We start from the raw sequence: 26,345 nt of genomic DNA, 5'->3' as shown, positions 1-26,345 counted from the left end.
GCTGTAAACAACACTTTAAGTGGGAAAGGGGAAAGCCTTGTTGTAAATGGATTGTTTCTAATTTAGAATTAAAACAAAGTGAAACACTTCATTATGTTTTTTGTGGCTCCAGTACAAGCAATGTGTATATTCTGGTGAACTGAGCAGAGAAAAGAGATCCACTGGGAGAACAAAGTCATTTATGTCATAATTGTTTTCTAGGAAACATAATGTAAGAAGTAACTTAAGGCAGAAAAAGGTTTCAGGCATATTTGGTCTGTTCTGGCTCTTATTTTCATTCCTGTCTGACATTAATTACTTAAGCCACTCTAAGCATACACAGTCTAAAATGACACAAAATTTGTTCTGAGAGTTTATTTTTCCTTAAATATTTATAAAATCCACTGATCCAAACTATATTACTATAATTTGCACATATTTACATTGCAAAAACTCTTTTTTAAGATAATAAATCTCATCATGTTTTTAACAGCACTGATCTTTCCTAGCGTCTTTTCCACAACAATTAATCTCCAAAAATGCCACAGACATCAAGAACTTTCACTAGCATCCACTGAGTAGTTATAAATAAACTACTTACCTACAATTAGGGCATTTTAATGTTTCTGCAATTTCTGAGAATAATCCAGAGATATTTCTGAGTATTTCTCAGTATTCCGATATTTTCTCAGAATATTTTTTCTGAGTATTTCTGAGAATAATACAGCTAACTTCCAGAGAATAACCTGGTACAAACTGCTGTCAAGCTGCTCATGCAATTGCAGGTCAAAAGGAAAAATACTACTGTTTCCTTACTAAGAATCACCACTCTATATTATTAGAGGTGGAGCTGAAAACATGCTCATTAGTTACTACAGCATAACTCATCTTTAACTCCTGCTTTCAAAAATTCCTTTCAGAGGATCTCCAGAGGACCTCTCATTGGTGTGGTGCTTATTACAGGGCAGCCGTACATGCTTGGGGTTGAGACAATTCAGGCAAAGAAGGTTTAAGCTCATTTAATATACAGCCCGCATCCAACATTCTTTAAGTTCTCCAGTTCAGAAAAACCTCTTCCCTCAGCAACACACAAACACACACCAGCTCACTGACCTGTCTTTCAACTGCATTGACTTCTGGCATTCCCATGGAGTAACTCTGCAAAAGTTTCTCTTCTTTCTGTGAGTTACTGGTTGCTTTTACCGGAGATTCTGCCTTGGACTTTTCACCAATAATCAGTAGTTCAGGCACATCATGAGCTGCCTGCTGCTTACGAATAGACACCAGGGTTATGTTTTTGTTGTTTAAAGTAGCTAAGCAGGACACTTTCCTTTTCATTTTATTGTCCAGTTTTCTCTCCATTATCATTCCAGTCTTAAATATCACCCAAGGAGAGCTTTCTCAGAGAAGTTACTTGGTGCCTTATCACCCCCACACTCTTCTTGCAGCTTGGAGAGTTCTGCCCATTTACCCAAGGTGCTCATCAGCCATTCCCCACCAAATCCCAGCTGCAACCTGTGATCCCTGTGTACACTGCTCTCTGCACCCGGCTACCTGCTCTCCCTGCCAGTTTAAACCCTTCCCACCCATTGGCACCCCTGCTGCTCACCCAGCTGCATTCAGCACCGCGGAGATTTGCGCACGGCGTTGCGGGGGCTCAGCCAAAGCTGCCTCGAACAAACATGACCCGGGAGGGCAGCAGCCAAGCCACGGCACAATTAACTCATCCCGGGAGGCTTTAGCTCCTGGTGGCCATGTGCGTAATCACAGCTCCTACAAAGGGCAGTGCTATCCCCTTTCCTTCCTCGGTGAAGTGACCGGGGTTTTCTTGGGTAAAATGCGGCCCCTTCTAACCTTGAAAACACCTCTATGATTGATTGTATCATTAGGTTCCTAGACCGAAGGACTTCTGCTCATTTAGGGCATAAGAACATTCATTGTTTCAAGAGGGGGTATTTTTTACTTTTTGATTGAGGCAAATGTTTACAATTTTTTAAAATGTGCCTCTTTGCCATCAGTGTGCTTTACCATAAAAGCCAAACGAAGTTGAACCAGCAATTAGCGACAGCAAATAAAGGAGAAAAAAATATATTTTCCCTTTGACAAATACAGTTCCCTTTAAATCTGTACAACAACAAGAACATCTAATCTAGCCATAAGTAAGCCAGGTAGCACCACTAGAACTGCCTTGAGCCACGCCTGAGTGTCTTTTTACCGAGAGGGTGATCAGACATTGGAATGGGCTGCCCAGGGAAGTGGTGGATTCTCCGTCCCTGGAGATATTTAAAAAGAGACTGGATGTGGCACTCAGTGCCATGGGCTGGGAACTGCAGCGGGAGTGGATCAAGGGTTGGACTTGATGATCTCTGAGGTCCCTTCCAACCCAGCCAATTCTATGATTCTATGATCTTTCTCTGAGATTGCCTGCAGCAAATTCACAGCACGGTGCTACCTTGGTGAGTGGGATTTCTGGTTCCCTAATCCCATGGTAGTGCAGTTCCACTTGTGAAGACACCCCTGAAGGAGGATGGCCATGCAGGGAATTCATGTTACATAGCTGATGTGTCATCAATTGACAGCTCCCTGGTTATGCAGTCACCTCATTGAACATGCAAGCCTTAAAATAATTGGTTTATATTTAATTAGCATCTCTTGGACTTGTTGGAAAAAGTTCCCAGATTTACTCCTATGCAGACATTAGCACACATGGTCAAAATTCCATCTCTGTCACTCCATGAAAACCTGAGGAAAGAGATGACACTCCACATGTCTGGCAGGACAAATTCAGATTCTTTTTCCTCCCAAAAGCAGAGGCACATCCCTCACACCCTTCCCACACAGACTGTGGTCCAGAAAGTCACCATGCAGGACATTAGCATCCTGCCTTGTCTTCCTGTCATAACTTCCCCACAAAGATGAATCCTCCACTCTGCTCACATCCATCCAGTTCTTGACTCCATTTCAGAGCTAAGAACCAGCTTTGGAAAAACGATGTTTTCTGCCAATGAAGGGAAATTTAAAATGTTGTTGTAGCACTATTTCATACATATGATTTCATACTATTTCTTTTGTCTTCATGTACAAGTTCAGCAATAATGTTAAACTTCTTTAGAGAGTTATTTTTAAAAGATTTTGAGAAACGACCCTCCTAAAGAGTATTACTACAAAGAGTAAAGCATAAGTGTTCTGTACTTATCAAAGAAACTGATTAAAAACACACCTGGATTCAGCTGGAACACTTTTCTGAAAAAAGAAAACTGTGATAAAGGTGAAATCTTTTCAGGAGTTAGTAATTTAACAGGTTTTGAAACAAGCAATTGAAAATCACACAATTTGACTAATGTGAATATATATAATTTTCTTACAATGTCTTTAAATTTTAGTGCTATACCTTCATACTAAAGATACATACATATTTAAAATCTGCTCTTTCTAAAGCAAAACATTTCTCTAATCCCAAATAAAAGATATTCTGAAATTCAGCTCTGCATCCTAATTCCAATTACTGGAAAGTTCAAATTCTAGAACGTCCTAGGAAACAGAAATTCCAGTTTCTGGCCATCTCTAAAGTACACACTTTGTACACTCATCTCAGACAGCATCTTTGATATTAAAAATAACCCAAACCCTACGCAGCAGGTTTCTACAAGTACCTCATATTCATTAAATTATATGTTGAAACACACTGTAAAAACAAGTTGTTGCTTTGTTGATTCTTCATTTCAGGTTCACAAGCAAAGCTCAACTTAAGCTGACAGAATGAAGAGATGTTTAATAAGTACCTTATCTTCAATTCTCCTCAATCACCATATTTTGCCCCCAGCTTCTGAGCAACTCAGAGGTAAAAATCTGTTTGTTTCTAAAAGCAGTGAATACAAGTTCTTATTTTATGCCCCATAGTCTTTTCCCTTTGTCGGAGTCATGAAAACTGATTTGGAGGTAGGGAAGAAACACACATGGTTGTGCTTTGAACATGTTAAATTTGTAAGATATTTACCCACATTAAAAAGAATTATTTGGCTGGGAAAAAAACATACTATACTCTTCAGAGGAAAGGGGCATAAAATATATTTTGACTAGTCCAGATGATTAAAAATGCCCAAACTAGCTGCAGACTCAAGTAAAGCTTTATGGCAAGGGCAAATGAACCCTGTGCAGCTGAGTGAGGAGCAGCTCATGGAGCAAATGTCCCATCTGCAAAGCAGAAACCACTGAGCATCTTGAAAAACAAAAAGATTTCCATTTATCTTAATACACCAGACTGAAAGCTCCTGGGTCCTGTCCCATCCCAACCACTCCACAACTCTCATAAAAGATGTTGGCTTCTCAAGGGTGGCAATGAGGCAGCTTCTTGGAGTTAAGCACTGCCATTACCTTCTGCTGGACTCCAACAGACAGCTCCTGGTTTCTCATTTTCTCCATTCTGGCCCAATTAATTGCCCCTTTAGAGCAGATGTTAATTCTGTTAGGTGTGAATTGGGGATGAGCATTTTAGTTAAGGCTGAAATAAGAAAGTCAGTGTTGTCTTGTCCTACAACAGCATCATTACCCAGTTCCAGGCTAGATTTTGCATGGTTTAGGAGTTTGGCCAGGAAGAATTATTCATGTTTGGCAGCATAAGATTTAGATGGCAAACAGAAAATATGCCCGCTGCCTTCTCAGCTCTCTACTAGTGTCAGGCAGAGGTGTTTTCATTTTCATGCCAGAAAATACAGAGCATCCCAAGAAAATTAAATCCCTTTGACTTAACGCCTTGAGAGCTGGTCAAACACAAGTGTTCCCCTAGATATTACCTGCTATTTTCAGAAAATATGAAACATATATAACATGCAAGAACAATATGGTTTTCAGGTAAGCTATGTCTCCTGGTTGCATCCATCCCTGGCTTTATAGGATTTTCTGGCCTCCATCTAATCCCTCTGGCTCCTTGCCCAAATAAAATAGTCTTTACAATAAAGTAAAATAGTCTTAACAATGCCTTGAAAGATGAGACAATTGGGCTCAAGGAAAAAAAATGTGAGCCTGGAGGCAACAGGGTCATATTGCCTTAATCTGACAGACAAGAGGAACCCGTTCAGATAGATGCATATCATGTCACAGCAAAGAGAGATTTATTATATTAATACATCAGTCTAGAAATCCAGTCTGCCTTTGAAGAGGTAAGTTGGACAGAGTTAGGAGACCAGGATAAAGTTGGCTGTTGTCTACATGTATAATGCAACTGAAGAAACTGGAGTTTTAAAAAAAATTAGAAAAAATAAAAAAAGGTGGTAGGGAGGGGAAGCAAAGTATTACAAAGCTCTTAGTAACTTTCCAAACAACAGCTCTAGTAACTCATAGTTATCAGCAAGCTTTTAATAACACTTCGGGAGAAACCTGTGAAATACCCATCCCTTGTGTGAAACAACTAATTCTCCTCTGTCAGTGTCCTCTCTAAGCCAAAATAAGTAGTTAGTAAAGGTATTCTTCCTCAAGCAAATCCCTATGCTTGCTCAGCTATCACTTTTCAGTCCTACTGCACAACACAAGCCTCACATTTCCCCATCAGCTCAATCGGTTGCAGCTGAAAGTTCAGCAGAAGCTTGGTCAGATTCCTGGTATGTAACTGTGTCCTTGACTTCTCCAAACTTACTGACTTGCTTATTACAGAAAAAAAAAAAAAAAAAAGTCATAGATTTTTAGCAGTGAAGAGGCAACCAAACTCCCTTTTCAGCTCCATGATTTTGCTCTTAGTTTTGAGCCATGAAATCAGAAAGATAGCTCTTGGCTACAGTCCTAAGAAACTGGCAGCCACCAGATACACAAGAGTTTCTATAGTGTGAATAGCACACATATTTCTTTCAACAAATCAAGAAGCATGATCGTAAGAAATTGTATCTCATACTATAAGAAAAAAGGAAACTGTACATAAGTCAGAAATACAAGGAACTGAATTCCTACCTGCCATGAATAAAATTTCTTAAAAGTTGATGGCCTCATTTCAAACCAAATCACTTCAGATTTTGGCTTCAGTTTTTTCAGGAAGCAAACTCAGTCTTCTCCAAATATTTAAAGAAGGTTTGTTTACTGTAAACCAGCAAAGCTCAACGAAGTATCTCTTTTGTAACAGGGCCCCAAAACGCGGGTTTTTTTCCCATTCCCCAGCTTCTACTATGATTGCAAATTGGGTGGACTTGGTACTTTGTCTGCTTTTAGCAGTGTTGACTTTGTTATGATAATTTCTCTTATCTGTCTATCTACACTGCTGGAATTCGTTTCCATGTGCCTGGAGACTACCAGGCTGATCATATTACCAGAGGAAAAGGCACACCTTTTGGGTCAGGGTTTAAGTGCAAAGAACAATTGCAATCTGCATGATTTAATTGGAGTCCAGTTTTCCAGTGATATTCATTGAGCCAACAGGTAGAGAAGGCTGGCAGAACTCATCAGGCAGTGCCACAAGGACACCAGTATTTTCATTTCTGTGTTTAACTTGATTTTCTGACATTGTCTATGCTTTGCTCTTGCTCAGAGCTGGTTTTGGGTTGTAAAATGTGAGCAAAAGCTTTTTGGAATTCCATATGTAGAAAAAGGACCTACACAACTTAAGACCATGCCCTCTTGTCTTGTTGAAAGTCGTCTGGGAAAAGAGACCAACCCCCCCCTGGCTACCCCCTCCTTTCAGGGAGTTGTAGAGAGTGATGAGGTCTCCCCTGAGCCTCCTCTTCTCCAGGCTGAACAGCCCCAGCTCCCTCAGCCTCTCCTCATAGGATCTGTGCTCCAGTCCCTTCACCAGCCTGGTTGCCCTCCTTTGGACCTGCTCCAGGACCTCGATATCCTTCCTGAACTGAGGGGCCCAGAACTGGACACAGGACTCAAGGTTTGGCCTCACCAGCGCTGAGTACAGGGGCAGAATCCCTTCCCTGGACCTGCTGGCCACGCTGTTCCTGATCCAGGCCAGGATGCCATTGGCCTTCTTGGCCACCTGGGCACACTGCTGGCTCATGTTCAGCTTCCTGTCAATCCAGACTCCCAGGTCCCTCTCTGTCTGGCTGCTCTCAGCCACTCTGTGCCCAGCCTGGAGCTCCCCATGGGGTTGTTGTGGCCAAAGTGCAGGACCCGGCACTTGGCCGTGTTGAACCTCATCCCGTTGGAATCAGCCCAACTCTCCAGACTGTCCAGGTCCTATCTTGAGAATTAGTGCTATTATGAAACTATCTATTTTTAAAGGCTAACTTGAGGAAATATAAAGACCTGTGCCTATGAACTGTATCAGTCACTGTTAAAGATCACAGCTTTTGTCACCTTCACCTGCTACCCACATTTAGAAATAAGTTGTAAATTCCAGGGGTATTTTGTCGATTTTGTTAATTCTCCAGTATCTGTTTGGGCTTTCAAAATTCCTTTCACATTAGTTTTGAACAAACAAAGTGGTAAGTCTCTGAATCATGATTCAAGTGAATGGGAAGACTGATTTCTTTTGTTTTTTCTTTCAAAATATGTAGCAGTCCCTATATTGACAGATGCCCTACCAAATCTGCATTTAGATTTTTCCCTATATGGATCAGGAATGTAAGCCTGGGTCTTCAGTCACCTCCATAAATAAAGATATCCTCTAAACTGTCCACAGTTGTAGAGTCCACACCATTTAGATTCATTGTTAGTTCCCTGCCAGCACTTGTTTCACATAATTCTTGTGGTCATGTTTGACAGCCAGAGAGATTTAGCTTTGATGAGACACCTGACACTATGTAAATAACACAAAGCACATGGTATTTGAAAAGCATGAAGAAGCAAAAGAAGAAAAATTATGCACACACACACACACACACACACACACAAAAGTAACACAATTCTGATTTAAACCTGTATTTCTGGTTCTATGGCCAGTCTTTAATCCCAAACCAAACTGCTTAGCCTCTAAGTAAAAGGTTATTTCATCCCCTTTCTTTTATATACACCACAATCACCTTCATTTCAAGCAAGTAAGGCAATCAGCACCTTGTGTTTGCATTACAGGTGTCCTGACTAAAACCCCAACATGCTGCCTTTGTTAGGACAGGATAGATATGTAAAGGCAAGCCCAACTTCTCTTTCTCTTAGCAGTTGTTTCTGGTTATCTTATCCCAGCAGAAACCACTTCTATACAGACAGAAAGGAGTTTCCATTAATACCCAAATCCCTAAGATTAAAAGCAGCACTCCTCACAACAGCACCAGGGCCCCTCCAACATAGGTTCCCAAGCAAAGTCCTCTCTGTTTTCTTGGTGTTCCACGAAAAATACTACCTGGGAAGAAGGGTTTCTGTTTTCTACATCATTCTTTTACCCCTTTTTTTCCCCTCTTCCCTGTGGATTGGTTGCAGTTACTGGGTAGAAAAAGCCATGAGGATGTTGAGGCCCCGTCTGTGATCTCACCCTTGCAGAGAGTGTAGAATCTCAGCTGACCCCATGGCCACTGGTGCTCAGCCCCAGCCCAGGGCTGTCAGGAAGGAGTTTCACACCCCTCCTCTGCTGCTTGCCCTTTGGGGGCTCTGCCACATGCTGCCAGGACAAGGCTGCTGCCCTCCCATGAGTGAACAAACCAGGGCACTGCTCGCTCACCTCAGCACCCCTGTTCTCATGGTGGGAGTGAAGAGACAGGAGTGTCCAAGCAGTCAGGAGCAAGGGCTTCCCTAACTACAGCACTGCCCTCAGGCAGGTTTTTCTTCCCCATGTGGAGATGGATGAAGCTCTGCCAGTTCTCTGGCTAAGCCCCTCTGCCACAGCAAGGAAAAAGTGAGGAGGAAAACCTCCGATGAGAACACTACAGGCACACAGGGTGGAGGATTTGCTGTTCTCACTTGCCAGAGGTCTAAACTGTAACATCTGTGAGCTGCTGATCAGCTAACTTATTTTTCTACCAAAAAATCATGTCACTTATTTGCTCTTCAGGGCTAGGAACTATTACAGCACTTCCCTGTCCAGGTCTAGTATATTGCATGAATTTACAATCAACTCTCAAGCAAGAGCCAGAGGCAGGGAAGGTGCCAGTGGACAAAACATTCTTTTGGGTGACCATGAAAATATGTGGAGCTTTCCTGGATGGAGCCACACTTAATCACAGCAAAGACTTATAGAAAGTAAGCAAAGAAATAAAAAAGAAAGATTAAAACATATTTGCTGTTATTATTTTTCTGCTGGAGTACCTAAAAATAATTTCCTATCACACCCAATTACACAATGTGCCTACAACATACAATGGGGAGGAATTCAGGTGGAAATGTCAGAACTATAGCAACAGTCAGGGATGAAAGTGTCAACACAGGAAAATCTGCCACTAATTTTATGCAGTTTCTTCCATACAAACAGATACTTCAAAAACATCTAAAGGAGATGCCAAGGGAGAGTAAACCTCTTTCTGTTTACAAGTATTTTTAAATGAAATATTTAACACCTGGATTGAAATAAGCAGCTAAAATCCTGCTTTCAAATGCAGAGGCACTTATTCAGGGTGTTTTCTGTTTTCTGGCTCATCACAACTCAAACTTGCTATAAAAATAGTGTTTGTTTATTGCATGAGCACACAGAGGAAATTGGAGACATTTGACTCCTGAAGGAAGAGTTCCTGGGAGCCTTCAGTTGTGAGAAAAAGAAAACACAAAGAAGTTTTCTGAGAGTGAAATGAAGGGTGGATTTCAGCTCTCCACATTCCAGTAGTTTCCAAAGTTCACCTCAGTCTTCTCAAAGACAAAGAACTTTTCTACCAAGGACAAATTTAACCAAAACCAATGTATTCTGCAGCTCAGTATAAACAAAGGTAACTATCTGAGTTGCTGAGCAACCTTCTGAAATTTAACTCCCCCCAGTTCCTGGGAACCAGAGACGTTAATCCATGGAAATTCAGGCTCAGTTCATTTATCATTCCCTCCTGGTACCTCTGCTTGTGGAAAGAAAAGGTAGTGTGGTAGGGAGCCACTTTTAAGCATCCCTAGTTCACCCCCTAGTGATTGAATCTACCCCATGGGAAAATCATGGCCCTTTCAAGCTTTTTTTATCCCCAGAATAGAAATAAGTCAGAGGGGGTGATGAGGCATAGTGTCTGCATCTCATGCCTGGACTAGCCAAACAGTCCCCTCAATAATTGTAACTCCCTTCTATCCTGCTCCACAGCCAGTTTCTGGCTCCTTTCTCTCTCTCGATCAGTGCCAAGGAGCCAGACGTGAGCACAGAATGCAAATCCTGCCTCATTCTGGCTTCATGTGCAAAAATCTGGATTTTCATCCAAATACCACTCTCCCCTGCTTCCTGAAACAAGCAAAGAGAAGCAAACACAGACACATGTACACATTAGGGCAACTGGGCTGGTGAAGGGACTCGAGCACAGATCCTATGAGGAGAGGCTGAGGGAGCTGGGGGTGTTCAGCCTGGAGAAGAGGAGGCTCAGAGGAGACCTCATCACTCTCTACAACTCCCTGAAAGGAGGTTGTAGGCAGGTGGGGGTTGGTCTCTTTTCCCAGGCAACTCTCAGCAAGACAAGAGGGCACGGTCTCAAGTTGTGCCAGGGGAGGTTTAGGTTGGACATTAGAAAGAATTTCTTTACTGAGAGGGTGATCAGACATTGGAACGGGCTGCCCAGGGAAGTGGTGGATTCTCCGTCCCTGGAGATATTTAAAAAGAGACTGGATGTGGCACTCAGTGCCATGGGCTGGGAACTGCAGCGGTAGTGGATCAAGGGTTGGACTTGATGATCTCTGAGGTCCCTTCCAACCCAGCCAATTCTATGATGATTCTATGAGTACCTTGAACACGTTAGTGTAAGGTGTTTCTCTTTCAATATGAGAACTCTCAAGTTTGGTGATGGAGGTGCCTCAGTAAAAATTCCACACTTTGAAGTTTTTCAGCTTCCTGAGAAGTTTCATAGTTTATTTAAACAGACATTAAGGTACAACTGTGAAAGAAGTGGTCCCTCATGATATCCTTCATGTCCTGATTAGGTGCAGAAGCCACAGAGACATTAACAACAACACAAGGGGACAAAAAACCCAAGAAGGGTTTGGGACTGCTATAGTAGGCACTCAAAAATAGTCCCCAGGCCCTCAAGGATCCCAGTCTTCCAGCTGAAAAAGCTGACACTTAAGGTGAGTCTAAATGTTATATTTAAGTTCAATGATGTTATTAGTGGACCTACATCATTTGCCAAATAACTTCTGCCTGTGCTCTGAGTTGCTTGAATATGTTTCCTTCACTCACCCTAAAAAATGGCAGATATTTTGATTTTTTTTTCCTGCTGATGACTGTTTAGGAGAATTGACATAAGATTCCATGGGAGGTTAAAACACTGGCACAGTCTATGGGATTAAGGTCCAGCAGTGGAACTGATTTGTTTTCATACATGGTCCTTGCCCAACTGGGACAATTTGTGTGAAAATAATCCCCTGTTAATAAAAAACTATGGATTCAACCTTTTTTAATTGTCTGGTGATATAAATAAATGTGGTTTATATGAGCTCCTCCAAAAATGCTGTGTATGCCCAAGCTCCCAAGCTGCTTAACTCTTCATTGCTTCTGTGGAAAAAAAAAAACCCAAAAAGGCAGCTTTTGCTCAGATACATGGTGCAAGCACCCATACTCTGAAACACGTAGCTGAAAAGTAAAGAGGACATTTAAACAAAAATTTAACAGAATAGCTTATATTTAGCAACTTAATTTTATAACATATCAATAAAAACAACCTCATAGTGTTTTGTCCCAGATATATTAGCATCATAAATTTATTACTAATACTTGTTTTCTACTTCACAAGTATTTAGCACGTAACTGGTACAAATTTATTTCTGCCTCCTGTTCCTATGCAACAAAGAACAAATGTACTGTAACATTTAAGAGCCTAACACAAGACACATGCAAAAAGGAAAAACTTACTGTGTATATGAATGATCTAAGCTTCCTCCTGCTAAAAACAGTCCCAGGCATTTTGGTAGCTGAGACAGCAGCACTGAATGAGAGACTCGGTGCTACATAGTGCATGTTTCTGAAAAAAAGTAACCAACTGTACAAGAAAGAATAAAAGACCACATGACTGTCATATGAATATCCTTACACAATATTAATCCAGTTTCTTTGTGTTATTACTGGCCAGTGGTTTTATCTTACCAAGTTATTCACATGTGGAGTACTCAGGAAGAGTGGGAGTTAAAAAAATAGACTTTAAAACTGTCTCAAATGCCCTGCAGGCTTGTGGAGAGCACACTCTGAATAGTGGATTCTATTTGTTCTGAACACTACTCACTTGAGAAGGCCTGTTTGACATAGACTTTCCTTCAGAGTAAGGATCTTAAAAAGGAAAACAAGTAAAACAGAGCAAAAATCCTCACAGGGGCAGCAAAAGATTAAAAACGTGCTACATCTCTGGGAAAGGTGAGAATAAAGCTGGCTTCATGACAAGGCTACTTTAATTCCATTGGCAAGTCAGCCACATGGAACTTCTACAGGCAAGGTTTTTAATATCAATCTTGTTGGTGGTGTAGGAAGATCACCAAGAGCTCAGTGCTGCTTTTGCTGCAGTTCTTGCCAATACCCTGCGTGCGTGCATGCAGCAGTGTCTGCTACATATGCATTAAGGTGGGTGGTTGCCAAGTGGTGACAACTCAATTAGTCCAGGTTGGACATTCACATATTAAAGGTATCCCTTGAGGTTTGTAAGTGTTACGGTCCGAGGTAACATTAAAATTTATTTTTGTTTGGATACGCGAAACAAAGTCCAACCATAGAAAATGGTCGAGTGCAAGCAGATTTTATTTGACAATTGACACAGGCAAAAATGTAGAAAAGAGGTAGAGAGGAAAAGAAGATCTAAGAAAGAGAGAGAAAAAGTGGTAAGGAATGGTAAGAAAGAAAGAGTGAAGAGAGGAGAAATAAAGGGTAAGAAGGTGGGAAAAATGAGAGAGAGAGTCACCACCAGGGGTCCAGCTGTCCAGCGAGGTTCTTCAGGATGGCGCTGATCCTGGACAGGGTCCGGTGCAGTAATGGTGGTGGGTCAAAAGACGACGACCCAGTCAGAGCATGGACAGCAATATATACCCCCGAGTCCTTTCGTTCCCAAGGGGCAGCTGTCAGTCAGGCAGGGTGGTTAGCAGGCAGGCTGCCTGGAGGGGAGCAGAAGGGTGTAGTCCCCCACCCACTCATCAATTCTTGTCTTCATCCAGAAGCCATTCCTCCTCTCTTCCAGCCACTTAACCAGGTACATCGTGCCTCCAGGGATGTCCCAGCATTGAAGGTTGGCCCTCAGGAAAGGGGCTTCTTCCTGATGCCATCCTTGCTCTGCTCCAGCCCCATTAGCGTGCCCGGAGGGATGTCCCAGCACTGAAGGCTGCTGCTCAGAAGAGGAATAGCCTCCACCCAATAGCTCTCATCACATCCCGAGGGGTCAACCCTGCTCAGCTCTGGACAGCCAGGTCCTCCACATTAACCAGGGCTAGGGCTATTAATTTTAAAATTGCTCTTTTGAGACAGCTGCAGATCAGTGAGGTCAGACTCACACAGTAAGGCTGTCAGCAACACAGTTTTCATATTGCTCACCTCAGAAACTGAATACCCTGCTATTAAACAACAGTTAACAAAAGAATCTTGAAAGTATTACTATGTCTGTTTTTTTACTACCTCCAGAGGGACTAAGGAAAAATAAAACAACAAAGATGATGAAGGTACAGGGAGCATCTCAGCTGTGAGGAAAGGCTGTGAGAGCTGAGGTTGTTAGGCCTAGAGAAGGCTCAGGGGAGGATCTCATCCTCCCACCTGCAGAGAGGATGCAAACAGGATATAGCCAGGCTCTTCCCAGTGGTGCCAGTGACAGGGCCAGAGGGAATGGGCCCAAACTGAAACACAAAAGGTTTCCCCTAAGTGTCAGGAAACCATTCTTCACTATGAAGGTAACAGAGCACTGGCACAGGTTGCCAAGGGAGGCTGTGGAGTGTCCATCCTTGGAAGTATTCAAAACTCACCTTGACATGGCCCTGGGCAACATGGCCCTGGGCTTTAGATGACCCATCTTGGGCAGGAGTGTCAGATAAGATGCCTTCCAGAGGTCCCTGCCAACCTCAACCATTCTGTGATTCTGTTAAATATAAGTTAATTAGAGCAGAGAAAATTATGATGCTCCCACCATCATGCAGATCTTGCTCTACCACAAGTAAGCGGATCCTACTTCCAAAATAAAATAGCTTTCCATGGAAAGGAAGACAGTCTGAGACAACTACTAAAGACAGAGGGAGAACTGCAGAAGAAACAAGGGCTGTCAAATGAAACATCTTCTGACTGCCAAGTGAGGTCTGAGAAATTTTTGCCAGTCTGCAGGCTGGCAGAGGTTTCAAAAGTATCATTTGACCTTATGTGACAATTTATGTTTGAAGTAACACCACTGTAGTTTTTTAGGGGGAAACAAAACAAACAAACAAAACCAAAACAACACAACAAAAAAAAAACCTAAAACAAAACAAGAAAAATACCCACCAAAGAAACAAACAAAACCTCACACAAAAAAACAACAAATAAAACAAAACCAAACCAAAAATACAACTAAGCCAGGCACAGAGTACTACAGCAGCTTTTCTACCTAGTCTGGTTGCCTTGTGAAGAATTCTGAACTCTTCTTTTCCTGCATTTAAAGTTGGTAAGGATCTGAAAAAGTTATCCAGATCCAGAATATGTCTTTGCTTAGCTGGATGCTTTATTACAATGAGCCTGAGCTACTTACAAGTCATATGCAGCCTGCAAGAACATTGTGTTTCTTGGATTACTCCACTCAAGAAATGAATGCACATGGTAATGAAATGGCTGAGAAGCTTAAAAAAGAAAACACTAGAAAAAATAAATTAACCAGAGAGGGCTTTTCCTTCCAAAACAATTCCTCTGGTACATCTGTCTTTTGCCATGAGAGCAAAAGCAAGATACAAAACGTATCTATGAATTGTTCTCCTCAAAAACAACTCCCCCAGCTTGTTGTCACCAGGAGGATGATGTGGCTGTATATTCTGTCTCACACTAACACTCTACAGTCCATCTGCATTCATGCAAAAATTTCAGTATTTCAGGGAAATAATTAATAGGTGCCAGACCTATGTCTCACTCAGGCTGTGCTGTGCATGCAGAGCATGTCTGGCTGGACAGCTTCTTGAATCAAGTCTGAGGCTCACCCTGTCAGAACATTCATATGCTGCAGATACACTGTGCTGCCACCAGCCAGATGTTTCCAACATTACCTGCAAATCAGTCTTTTTTTTCCTCAGCTGCCAAATGTACAGATACACACATTTATCATGAGGAGATTTAGGGAACTTCCAAGAAATTGGTTAGGTGGCTACAGGAAAAGCAAGATATTTTGCTGGGCTGACACTAAAACGTACTTCAGACACTTCAGACTCAGACCCTAAAGAAAGTGTAGAACTTGTGCTGGAAGCTTCATGGGCTAAATCCTGATTTCAGATCAGCTTACCTTGCAATGAGCCCTGACTGGAAATAATAGCTTGTACTCTTCTACTCACATGAACCTAAAGGCTTTTCTATATGATTTGCCAAACAGAGAGCTAAATCTAAACCCCAAACAGTGCATCTGGATTATTTATGTCCAGACAACTCAATAGCCAGGTATGCAGGTGTCTCCCTCATTAATTATTCTTCTTTCTTCCTGGAACTCTTCAGCATTACTTAAGTGTCATCTTAATTAAGCCATGGCTAACCTGTGATCCTTCAGCTTCATGAAGCCACTCAGTCTACAATTCATTCCTTTCAAGGGAATGGCCATAGCCATAAGGTCCTTTCCAAGTCATCAGGGAGACACACACAAACTTCATAATCTAAAATATACCATACTTCTTGTTCCCTTAAAGAAGTGTACCTCTTCTCTGAACCCAGGCCATCATCTTCCAATGCTGACATTACAAGAGAGTGTTTGGATTTGAGAGATGAGAATCCAGCAAAGGTCTCCTTGCAAATCTCTCACATGCTTCTCAGGAAACTGTTCTGTTGAGGAAAAGAAAAAAAAAAGAAGGGAGAGAAGCCAATGCCTACAGCACTCTACTTATGAAAGGTATTAGTTCAAAAATTAAATCTTAAGTCAGCTTGCTGGATGTCCCAACAGAACTCTTCCAGTTTACCTGCTTACATAAAGCCAGAGCCAGAGATGTCCTGGTAAAACCTTTACACAGTGTTGTTTAGGATAGTGAAGATATTTAAATAAAAAACAGTAAAATAACAAAAAAACCCAACAAACCTCTAGCTTTGAGGGCCTGACACATTTCCAGTCCCATTCTCACATGGTGAGTTCTTGTAAGTGGAAAATCAACCCAGGCAGGTCAGCATCAAATAACCATTACTTAAGCAAAACTCTTCTCACTACTGTGGTAGAGACTTTGTCCTTCTGCTTGGGGCTATAGCAATGGTCAGTAAAGTAACAGTTCAGCATTTTGCAACCAGTCATGTTTTGATGAAGAAGACAGAGGATGAGCTTCATAAACACTCCTGACAGCTTCAAGACCTCAAAATGCACAGGCAGCTATGACATGAAAGGGTTCACACTGACCTCAAAGGGGCTGGAAAAGGACAATTTCTGGAAAGGTCCTGTTCAGAGAAACAGGGCTTGAAATGCCCTCAAATTTTGGACAACCTCAACTTTGCAAGAGACTGGTAACTGAGTTATCCAGATTAAATTTGCCACATAAAGCATTTTATTATTTTTAAATGAAGAATATGATCGGGGCAAAAATCACCTAGTAATGTGACAGGAGTTCAGAAATGTTTTGAGCTGTTCTGCTCCTCACCTACAGTCTGGCAGATTTACCCAACACGTCTCAGGATCTGTGAGAGCTGGATGAGTTTCCTACATTGTTCCAATGGAAAACAATACAAAGTGTTGCTATTTACTGACACAAAATTAGCAGCATTTTTAAAAACAGCATTTAAACAGTGAATTGTGTTCACTCTTATCTCTGCCCCAATCCTACAGTCTGTGCATACACCCCCCAGTCAAGACAAAATAGGAGACAAAGGATATTATCCAGAGACAGCCCAGACATCCTCCAGTGGAAATTATCCCCAGTGAGCATGTTTGCAGGGATCCTTTTAGAGACATCACCACGTACAGTGTGTTTTGGACATCCTGTCCTCTGCCTCACCGTGGTAACTTGCAACCATTGGCAGAAAGCTGCCTCTGTAAAGAGAGATTCAATTATTAGCAGGAGATTTGGTTGCTTGGAGCAACCTGGTCTAGTGGGAGGTGTTCCTGCTCATGTGTCACACCCCACAAGGTGGTGCAGCACTGTCACCTCTCACAGAGTGAGCACAGCTCCCCAGATGTGGGGGCCAAACAAAATATCATGTTCCAAGGAGTGGGCACATCCTTACATCCCACAGAGGGGGCACGGGTAGGGTTCCCCAGAGTGGGGGTTGACACAGGGAGATTCAGACTGCATCCCCTTGCTTTTTAAACTCCCTCAGAGAGGTGCCTGGGTGTGGCTGGGCCCAATCCTTCTCCTCCTCTAATTAATCTCTTAACAACCCATTTGATGAGATTGAGTTTGGGAATTCTCTGCGTGGTGCTCAGGGGTAAGGTTATTAGCTGGGAGGTTTGTATAAAACACAACTTTACTAAAAGTGAGTGAGATTATAAAGCATGGGAGATTACAACCAGCAGAATTACAAAGGAAGGTACTTTCAAAGCAATGGATTAAAATTTAGCAAAACTTAAAGAAGTTGTCAAAAAAACAGGTTACAACTATCAAAACTTATCAAAGCAACGGGTAGTAAAACTTAACTAAGTTAAAAACTATGTTACCCTCATGTGCCAAGAGAGACAGAGGGAGAGAGAGAGAGATAAAGAAGATACAGAGAAGCTATCACCACCCTTGGATCCAGCAATGATCTTGGAAGTTCAGGTCCTTGGATGATGCACATCCAGCATTTTAAGTGTGCCTCTTTTATACTGCCTGACCCCACCATTTTGGGGTGGGGGGGCTTTGGCATGTCTTGCACAGCCAGGTGTTCACTTGGACCCCTCCAGATGGGATGACACAGCAATAACCCTGATTTCTGAGCATGTGGCCTTACCTGGGGCACACACAAGATGTCACTCTGCCTCCACAGGGAGCAGCTCTCCTGCCCCTGTCTCTTATGGAATAAGGACAGTGTCCTGCCTGTCAGGGTGGCCATCAGACAGAGCTCCCCTTGCCGGGCCAGTGTTCAGCTGATCGGGGTGGCCACTAAAGGAGGGGCTGCTCCTGTGGGAATAGGGCCCTGTTTATCAGGGTGGTTCCCCACATGGGGGTCTCTCCTGGAGAGAACAGAGCGCAGATGGCTACTGAATGAGGCCTCCCCACAGCACAGGGTCCACTTGGTCAGAGAGGATGTTTTGAGACAAATTTTCTTTTGGGGATTCTACACCATGGAAGGGCCTTCAGACTCGATGATCTTTAAGGTCGATGATTCTACGATTCCATGATTAAGGGAGGATTGGGAGTCAGGACAGTGAATGCCATCCTCGTGTGGTGACAGACAGGGCAGAACCCACAGAGGCAAAATCTGCATCTGGTGGATGTGGCTGAAGGATCTCCACGTCCCAGGGAGCCACAGCTGCCTCACACCCCACACCCCCTGAGGTGCCCATGGAGGGAGACGAGGAGGAGGAGGAGGAGGAAGAGGAGAGGAGAGGAGAGGAGAGGAGAGGAGAGGAGAGGAGAGGAGAAGGAGGAGGAGGAGGAAGAGGAAGAGGAAGAGGAAGAGGAAGAGGAAGAGGAAGAGGAAGAGGAAGAGGAAGAGGAAAGGAGAAGGACGAGGAGGACGAGGAGGACGAGGAGGACGAGGAGAGCAGGAGGAGAGCAGGAGAGGAGAGGAGAGGAGAGGAGAGGAGAGGAGAGGAGGGGAGAAGGAGGAGGAAGAGGAAAGGAGAAGGAGGAGGAGGAGGAGAGGAAGAGAGGAGAAGGAGGAGGAAGAGGAGAGGAGGAGAGGAACAAGAGGAGGAGGAGGAGGAGGAGGAGGAGGAGGAGGAGGAGGAGGAGGAGGAGGAGGAAGAGGAGGAGGAGGAGGAGGAGGAGGAGGAGGAGGAGAGAGAGGAAGAAGAGGAGGACGAAGAGGAGGAGGAGGAGGAGGAGAGGAAGAGGAGAGAGAGGAAGAAGAGGAGGACGAAGAGGAGAGAGAGGAAGAAGAGGAGGACGAAGAGGAGGAGGAGGAGGAGGAGGAGGAGGAGAAGGAGGAGGAGGAGGAGGAGGAGGAGGAGGAGAGGAAGAGGAGAGAGAGGAAGAAGAGGAGGACGAAGAGGAGGAGGAGGAGGTGGCGGCCGCGGCCACAGCGTCGGCAGTGCCGCTCCCGCCCGGCAGGAGGCGCTGTCAGAGAGCACGAGGCGACCCCACCCACCCACTGGGCACGGCCCCGCCCCCCTTTTCGCCCCGCCCCCTCCTCCTCCCAGCCCCGCCCCCTTCCCGCCCATCCTTCTCTCTCCAGCCGGAACCAATGAGAAGGAGGCAGTTCCCGCCCGCCGCCTTCCCCGCGGGCCCAGTACCCGCCCCTTCCGGCGGGCAGGCCCGGCGGAGCTGTCCAAGATGGTGGCGGGAGGGTTGTGTCTGTGTGGGCTGTTCAGGTACCGGGGCTGCGAGGGGCCGTGTCCGTGTGTGTGCCGGGGGTGGCGCGTCCTGGCAGCGGAGAGGGAGGGGAGAAGGAGCCCCCGCGCCTCCAGGGCCCCCTGCCAAACCGCGGCCGCGCTCCGCTCTCCCCGCACCGGCCCTCCCCGGGCATCACCCCCTTCCCCGCCGTGTCCCTCCTGAGGAGAGGGGACCCCCGAGCAGGGCGAGGTGGAACGGGGCCCTGCCCGGCTCTTTTTTGTTCTGCCTCCGGCCTTGGGTGGTTTAATTTATTATATATTTTTTCCGCTTCTTCGTTCCGCAAGTGAAGATATTTTCTTACCTGGCGTGTTATTTGTGACGCGTGGAGCGCCGTGGGCAATCCCTTGAGTGTCGAGTGTATTTATGTTTATCATACCTTGTGGCACAGCACCGGAATCTGTGCTCTGGCGTTAGGCCAAGGAGAGATTCCTGTGAGAAACCTCCAGGTCTTGGCTTAGGGAAGCTGGTGCAGGGAGGGGGTGCTGAGCAAAGGGAATTTGTCCCTGTCAGTGCTTCAGAGACCACGGGAAACTGGTTCTCTCTAAACTGAGAAACTGCTCGAGTGTTTTTCTGGACAGTTTATAGGGGTCCTCAGGTGTCAGGGGAATGGAAAACACAGAAAAGACTTTGAAGTGTACTTAAAAGTCACTTTGCTGGTTGGGTTTTGCCAGGTTGCTAAGGGAATGCAGCGTTTATAGTGTGCATAGCACATGGAGAGAGATTAATATGTGGCCTGCATAAGCAATAAAAAATAATTCTGAAGTAACAGTAGGAAAAATATATTTGGCTAAACAACCAAGTTTTTTAGGTTTTTTTGTCACTGTTGAAATAATACACTGATATTGATGATTTCTGAGATGGGAAGAATCCAAAGAAATTGCTACACTCCCTTTAGCTCTCCCTGTAAGCCTCTCAGTATCCTCCATAGTATTTGTTTAAAACCATCTTACATTTTCAAATTTCTGACCCCTCTCAGGTTGCTGTGCTCATTGTTAATCCCTGCATTGTTTCTAAGTGGACTTTTGTGTGTGTGCCTGCTGGTTCTGCTGGGGGGGCTACGGCTCTGGGTGCAGCAAAGGAAGAAGCAAGAGGGGAAGCGGCCGCTGCTCGTTGCCTTTTTTCACCCATATTGCAATGCAGGTGGTGGAGGGGAGAGAGTCTTGTGGTGTGCCATAAGAACACTCCAGAAAAAGTAAGACTATGCATTTATACATATTTCATTCTCAGCTGCTGGTGGTATAATTTGTGCACATTTTGACATTTTTCATATTTAAATAGAGATTGTTGATCCAGGGCTCCTGTGTTTATTTTTAAGTGGTCGCAGCATTCCACTTGAATGTCTTTACCCAGGTTTTAATCTTCCCTGCTGTGGCACCTCTCACTTCTTTCTCTCCTTGGGAGAGCTTCTCCTCCCTCATCAGTTTTCCACGACTGCTGGGGCACTTTATGTGGGCATAACTCACCAGCAGACAACTGATAATCTTGATTCTTGCCTCTGGGTGCAGGAGGCAAAGCAAGTTAATATCTGAAGTGGAATTAACACTGGCACATCTGTTGCGTTGCAGAGTTTTCTGCATTCTTAAGTCTGTAGAAAAATACTGAGCTTCTTTTACATTTTATTCAAGAAAGTATTCCCCAAGCCCTCAGAAAGTATTTTTCTGCAGATGAGAAAGAACTGTGGGAGCCTAAGGAAAACTATTGTTTGGTTAAAGTCATCTCAGATCGAGGTCAGACATTTATTGCCACATGCTTACTGAGCTGTTTCAGATGGATAATATTTTTCATATTTTAAAATTTGAAGAGAAAAATACACAGAGGTCTTTTGCTTTCCTCTTGCAGGTACAGAAATGTGACGTGTGTTGTTTACACTGGTGACAGAGAGGCCACTGGAGAAGAAATAGTGGAAGGTGCTTTCAGAAGATTCAATATTAAATTAACCCACCCTGTGAAGTTTGTGTTCCTTGAAAAACGTTACCTTGTGGAGGCTTCTCTTTACCCTCACTTTACTTTGCTGGGACAAAGCTTAGGATCAGTGTTCCTGGGCTGGGAAGCTCTCCTGAAGTGTGTTCCTGATGTTTATATTGACTCCATGGGCTACGCCTTCACACTCCCCCTCTTCAAGTATTTAGGAGGCTGTCGCACTGGCTGCTACGTCCATTATCCCACTATCAGCACTGAGATGCTCTCTGTCGTTAGGAATCAGGATACCAGGTTCAACAACGCAGCCTTCATCACAAAGAATCCCCTGTTCAGCAAATTTAAACTGGTCTACTACTACTTCTTTGCTTTTCTGTATGGGTTGGTTGGTTCCTGCAGTGATGTGGTTATGGTGAATTCTTCTTGGACACTAAACCACATCCTTTCCCTCTGGAGAGCTGGAGCTTACACTAGTGTTGTGTATCCACCGTGTGATGTCCAGACCTTCCTGGATATCCCACTGGAAGAGGAAAAAAGCACCACTGAGTGTTCCATTGTTTCCATCAGCCAGTTCAGGCCCGAAAAGGATCACCCTTTGCAAATCAGAGCCTTCGCTAAGTTGCTGAAAGAGAAGAGGCTGGGGCAGCAGCCAGCACTGAAGCTGATCTTAATTGGAGGCTGTCGTAATCAGCAAGATGAAGAGCGTGTAAATAACCTGAAACTCCTCTGTGAAGAGCTGGGAGTGAGTAACGAGGTGATGTTCAGAATAAACATTCCATTTGAGGAGCTCAAGAGCCACCTGGCCAAGGCCACCATTGGGCTGCACACCATGTGGAACGAGCACTTTGGGATCGGTCAGTATCTCCCCTGGGGACACAGCTGGGGACACAGCTGGGGAGGGCTTTGGTTCCTGCTTAAGGTTCCTTGGTGTAGGGTGTCCAAACACAGAGTTCTGCCAAGCAGGTGTCCCAACTCCTGTTCTCATCTGAGGCAGTCTTGCTGAGGTAGCCCCTACAGGACCAGTTCAGGTGCTACTGGTGCTGCATCCAGTTGGCGGCCGGTCACTAGCGGTGTCCCCAGGGATCAGTGTTGGGCCCAGTTCTATTTAATATCTTTATTGATGATTTAGATGAGGGGATTGAGTCCATCATCAGCAAATTTGCAGATGACACGAAGCTGGGGGGCAGTGTGGATCAGCTGGAAGGCAGGAGGGCTCTGCAGAGGGACCTGGACAGACTGGAGAGTTGGGCTGATTCCAATGGGATGAGGTTCAACACGGCCAAGTGCCGGGTCCTGCACTTTGGCCACAACAACCCCATGGGGAGCTCCAGGCTGGGCACAGAGTGGCTGGAGAGCAGCCAGGGAGAAAGGGACCTGGGAGTCTGGATTGACAGGAAGCTGAACATGAGCCAGCAGTGTGCCCAGGTGGCCAAGAAGGCCAATGGCATCCTGGCCTGTATCAGGAACAGCGTGGCCAACAGGTCCAAGGAAGTGATTCTGCCCCTGTACTCAGCCCTGGTGAGGCCTCACCTCGAGTCCTGTGTCCAGTTCTGGGCCCCTCAGTTTAGGAAGGATATCGAGGTCCTGGAGCAGGTCCAAAGGAGGGCAACCAGGCTGGTGAAGGGACTCGAGCACAGATCCTATGAGGAGAGGCTGAGGGAGCTGGGGCTGTTCAGCCTGGAGAAGAGGAGGCTCAGAGGAGACCTCATCGCTCTCTACAACTCCCTGAAAGGAGGGGGTAGCCAGGGGGGGTTGGTCTCTTTTTCCAGGCAACTCTCAGCAAGACAAGAGGGCACGGTCTCAAGTTGTGCCAGGGGAGGTTTAGGTTGGACATTAGAAAGAATTTCTTTACTGAGAGGGTGATCAGACATTGGAATGGGCTGCCCAGGGAAGTGGTGGATTCTCCATCCCTGGAGATATTTAAAAAGAGACTGGATGTGGCACTCAGTGCCATGGGCTGGGAACTGCAGCGGGAGTGGATCAAGGGTTGGACTTGATGATCTCTGAGGTCCCTTCCAACCCAGCCAATTCTATGATTCTATGATACTGTAGCCCAAGCTGAAGTGCTGTAGGTGTTGTAAACTGTTAATTATAGGCACCCTCTAGTCATGTAAACAGCCAATTAGTTCCATCTCTGCTGCCCAAGACATCCTGCTTGACCTCCTGCTATTGCTCTGCAAGGATGTAGGTGACCCTAAGGTCCCGTTTTAGGTCTGTCAGCCTTACACAGGTGCCTTCTGTACCCAAAGGCAGCAGGTGCTTCTCCTAAGCCCCAGTGACTGCAGGGGGAGCTTACACACAGTTTATGTGTAGACATCCATATGTAGAGAGGCTTTGATTGTCTTCCTCCTGCCTCAGCTGCATGTGACACTTCTGGTGTATATCATGGGGCTCTAGGTGCTCTTCCAGAGGTGTGAGTGTCCCACAGATCCTGTCTCTGAGGCTGTATGCCCTGTGTAGATGCCACCAGGGCTACTTGCTCAGCTCATTGCATTAGGCACCTCTGCTGAGGTAATGAAGTCCTGAAATCAGTTGCCACAGTCTGGAGCAGAATGCTGAAGAGGAGCTGGGACATGGTTTGCAATCTGCTGCTGTACAGGATGAAGGTATCCAGCTCAGTTTATTGGGATTGGTTGAGTCCTGTCCTTGAAAAGGAAATGTGTTGGCCATCTGCCAGACATCTACACCAGGGGTAAGTTAGGAGCCAAGCAGGTGGATGATGTAGTTGGCTATAATGTGACTTAACTGTAGTTACTGTCATCAGGCTTTATTAGAACACAGGTTATGTAAACTTTGGGACTAGTAGTTTGTAGTCTGTAGGAGCTTGGTATAAAAAGATTTACTCTGAGGTGTCTCCCACAAAATGGAAAGAATGGTTTTTTTTTTCATGTTCTCTGCTCCCCTCTGAAACTGTTTAAGTAATTTTTTTTTTTAAGTGATACAATGACAGTGTGATTTTGACTTTCAGGGTGATTTTGACTTTCAGCATGATTTCACTTTTCAGTGGCTTTTTACCTCTAAAGATGTGTGCCAAAACTCTGGAGCCAGGGGGGTTGGATTCAGTGATCCCCAGAGGTCCCTTCCAACCCCTAACATTCTCTGATTCTGTGTGATTATCTATGGTTGGCAATTTTTGAGCCAGGGGAAGTTTTTAAAAATCAAATTGGAACTGAAAAGAATCAGCAGTGAATGATTTCTGAGGTCTGTTCTGGAGCCACACAGCAGTACTGAAGTTGATGTATACATTATGTGCTCTTCTGTCCCATTTCTCTTGGCAGAGCAGAGCTTACTGTCAGATTGACAGTTCATTAAAACTTCTGTCAAAATACAGATGCAGTGATAACAGAGCTTAGTAGTTTGTCTTGCTGAGTTGTCAAAAGCTATAAAGCTTTGTTAGTCTGCAAAATACTGAACTCTTGAATATCATCTGATTGAAATGTGCACAGTCAGCTTTCTCTGAATATCTTTCTAAAAATCTTAAAATCTTCAGATTTGACTGGGAAAATGAATATGGTGATGTGCAGCTCTAATTTGTAATTATTTCTGCAGCTGCCACCATACCATAAAAGTTTGTGGTGGTGTCACAGAGAAGAACAGAACAGTGCTCTGCCACAGAGCAGAACAGAGCTGTGCAGTGTTCTGTCACTGAGCTACTTTCCATGATTATCTTTACATTTGTTTCCATATCCAGCTTCTTTTTCACAGCATATGTTGGTGACATAATCAAGTACCACAAATTAACCAATAATACCTGATTTTTATTTTTAATTTTATGTCTTTAGGAGAAACTATAATTTCAATCCTTAGAATTGAAACAGCTTGAGTTTATGACACTCCGTATTTTTCCAACTGATGTAGAACAGCAGTCTATAGTAACTTAAAATTCTCAGTGATTCCTACTGCAATTTTAAATTCCCAGTGCCTTACAGGAAGCCAGAGTCCATGATGTGCACACTCATTGTCTTTTGTGTCTTTTGCAGGAGTAGTTGAGTGTATGGCAGCTGGCACTGTTATCCTGGCTCACAATTCTGGAGGCCCCAAATTAGACATCGTGGTACCCTACGAAGGACACGTGACAGGGTTCCTGGCTGAAAGTGAGGACAGTTATGCTGAGATGATGGCTCACATCCTCTCTTTGTCTCCTGAAAAAAGGTTAGAGATCAGAGAAAATGCACGTCGCTCTGTGCACAGGTTTTCTGACCAGCATTTCCAAGAGACATTCCTGTTATCTGTGGAACCATTATTTAAATAAATATATATGAATAAAAATGCCTATGAGTAAAGTTAACTTTTTATATTCGACGATGTGTCACCTGTAAATATATCTAATCTATGATTCCTTGCTCCCATTCAATAAAGAGATTTGTTTTCTTTCTGTTTGAGTATCTGTTATGTAATAGAGATTTTTTTTTTTAAAATGGTCCTGAAATTTTTCTATGTTGACCACATGGCAGTATTGTGCACTACAAAACCCTCTGGATTCACAGAACCATTCTTTGCTAACAGAACTGCATCTGGAAGTTCTTTTATTTATTGAATACTTTCAGTCAGCACCCATTTCATGACTCTTACTGACAGTCACACTTTTTCAAGTCAAGGCTTTTGTACCCAGAATTTTTTCCCACAATCTGTAGCACATTTTCAATTTGCTGTCCCCCATAGTGTGGGAAAACTCTTATTATATAGGATTTTAATTCTGGTTCTGGAGATTTTGATAGCTACAGTAATTCCTTTAAGATAATCATATGGTGGGTTTGTTAGCTTGGTTTTTTAATAAGTGTATTAATTGCTCTTGTCTCTGATCATTACATCAGCTATTTCCTCATCTCTTTCACAATATGACA

General features: G+C 44.1%; 2 protein-coding genes across 5 annotated transcripts in view; one reads left to right on the top strand and one right to left on the bottom strand.

Annotated features, from left to right (window-relative positions):
- The window catches only part of ATP7B (ATPase copper transporting beta), a 42,084-nt gene extending 30,133 nt beyond the window's left edge, over positions 1-11,951 (bottom strand). The window contains exon 1 of one of the 4 annotated variants that reach the window (XM_071738576.1): positions 11,861-11,951. In XM_071738576.1, the coding sequence (XP_071594677.1) occupies positions 11,861-11,911 (51 nt within the window). In that variant the 5' untranslated portion in view covers positions 11,912-11,951. Of the gene's footprint in view, positions 1-1,092; positions 1,564-1,588; positions 1,648-5,919; positions 6,106-11,860 lie in introns of those variants that run through there. The other 3 variants (XM_071738584.1, XM_071738592.1, XM_071738567.1) reach the window with 3 other exon arrangements.
- Positions 11,952-19,448: 7,497 nt separating this feature from the next.
- Positions 19,449-25,877, top strand: ALG11 (ALG11 alpha-1,2-mannosyltransferase). Its single transcript, XM_071738553.1, has 4 exons — positions 19,449-19,562; positions 20,561-20,776; positions 21,424-22,355; positions 25,482-25,877. Exons 1-4 carry the CDS (start codon positions 19,525-19,527, stop codon positions 25,751-25,753), a joined length of 1,458 nt encoding a protein of 485 aa, XP_071594654.1. The 5' UTR covers positions 19,449-19,524; the 3' UTR covers positions 25,754-25,877.
- Positions 25,878-26,345: the final 468 nt, after the last annotated feature.

The sequence above is a fragment of the Heliangelus exortis genome, chromosome 1 (genome assembly GCF_036169615.1).
Source record: "Heliangelus exortis chromosome 1, bHelExo1.hap1, whole genome shotgun sequence".
Taxonomy (NCBI): Eukaryota; Metazoa; Chordata; class Aves; order Apodiformes; family Trochilidae; genus Heliangelus; species Heliangelus exortis.
Note: the sequence above shows the minus strand (reverse complement) of the source record. Positions and strands in the feature narration are given on the sequence as shown.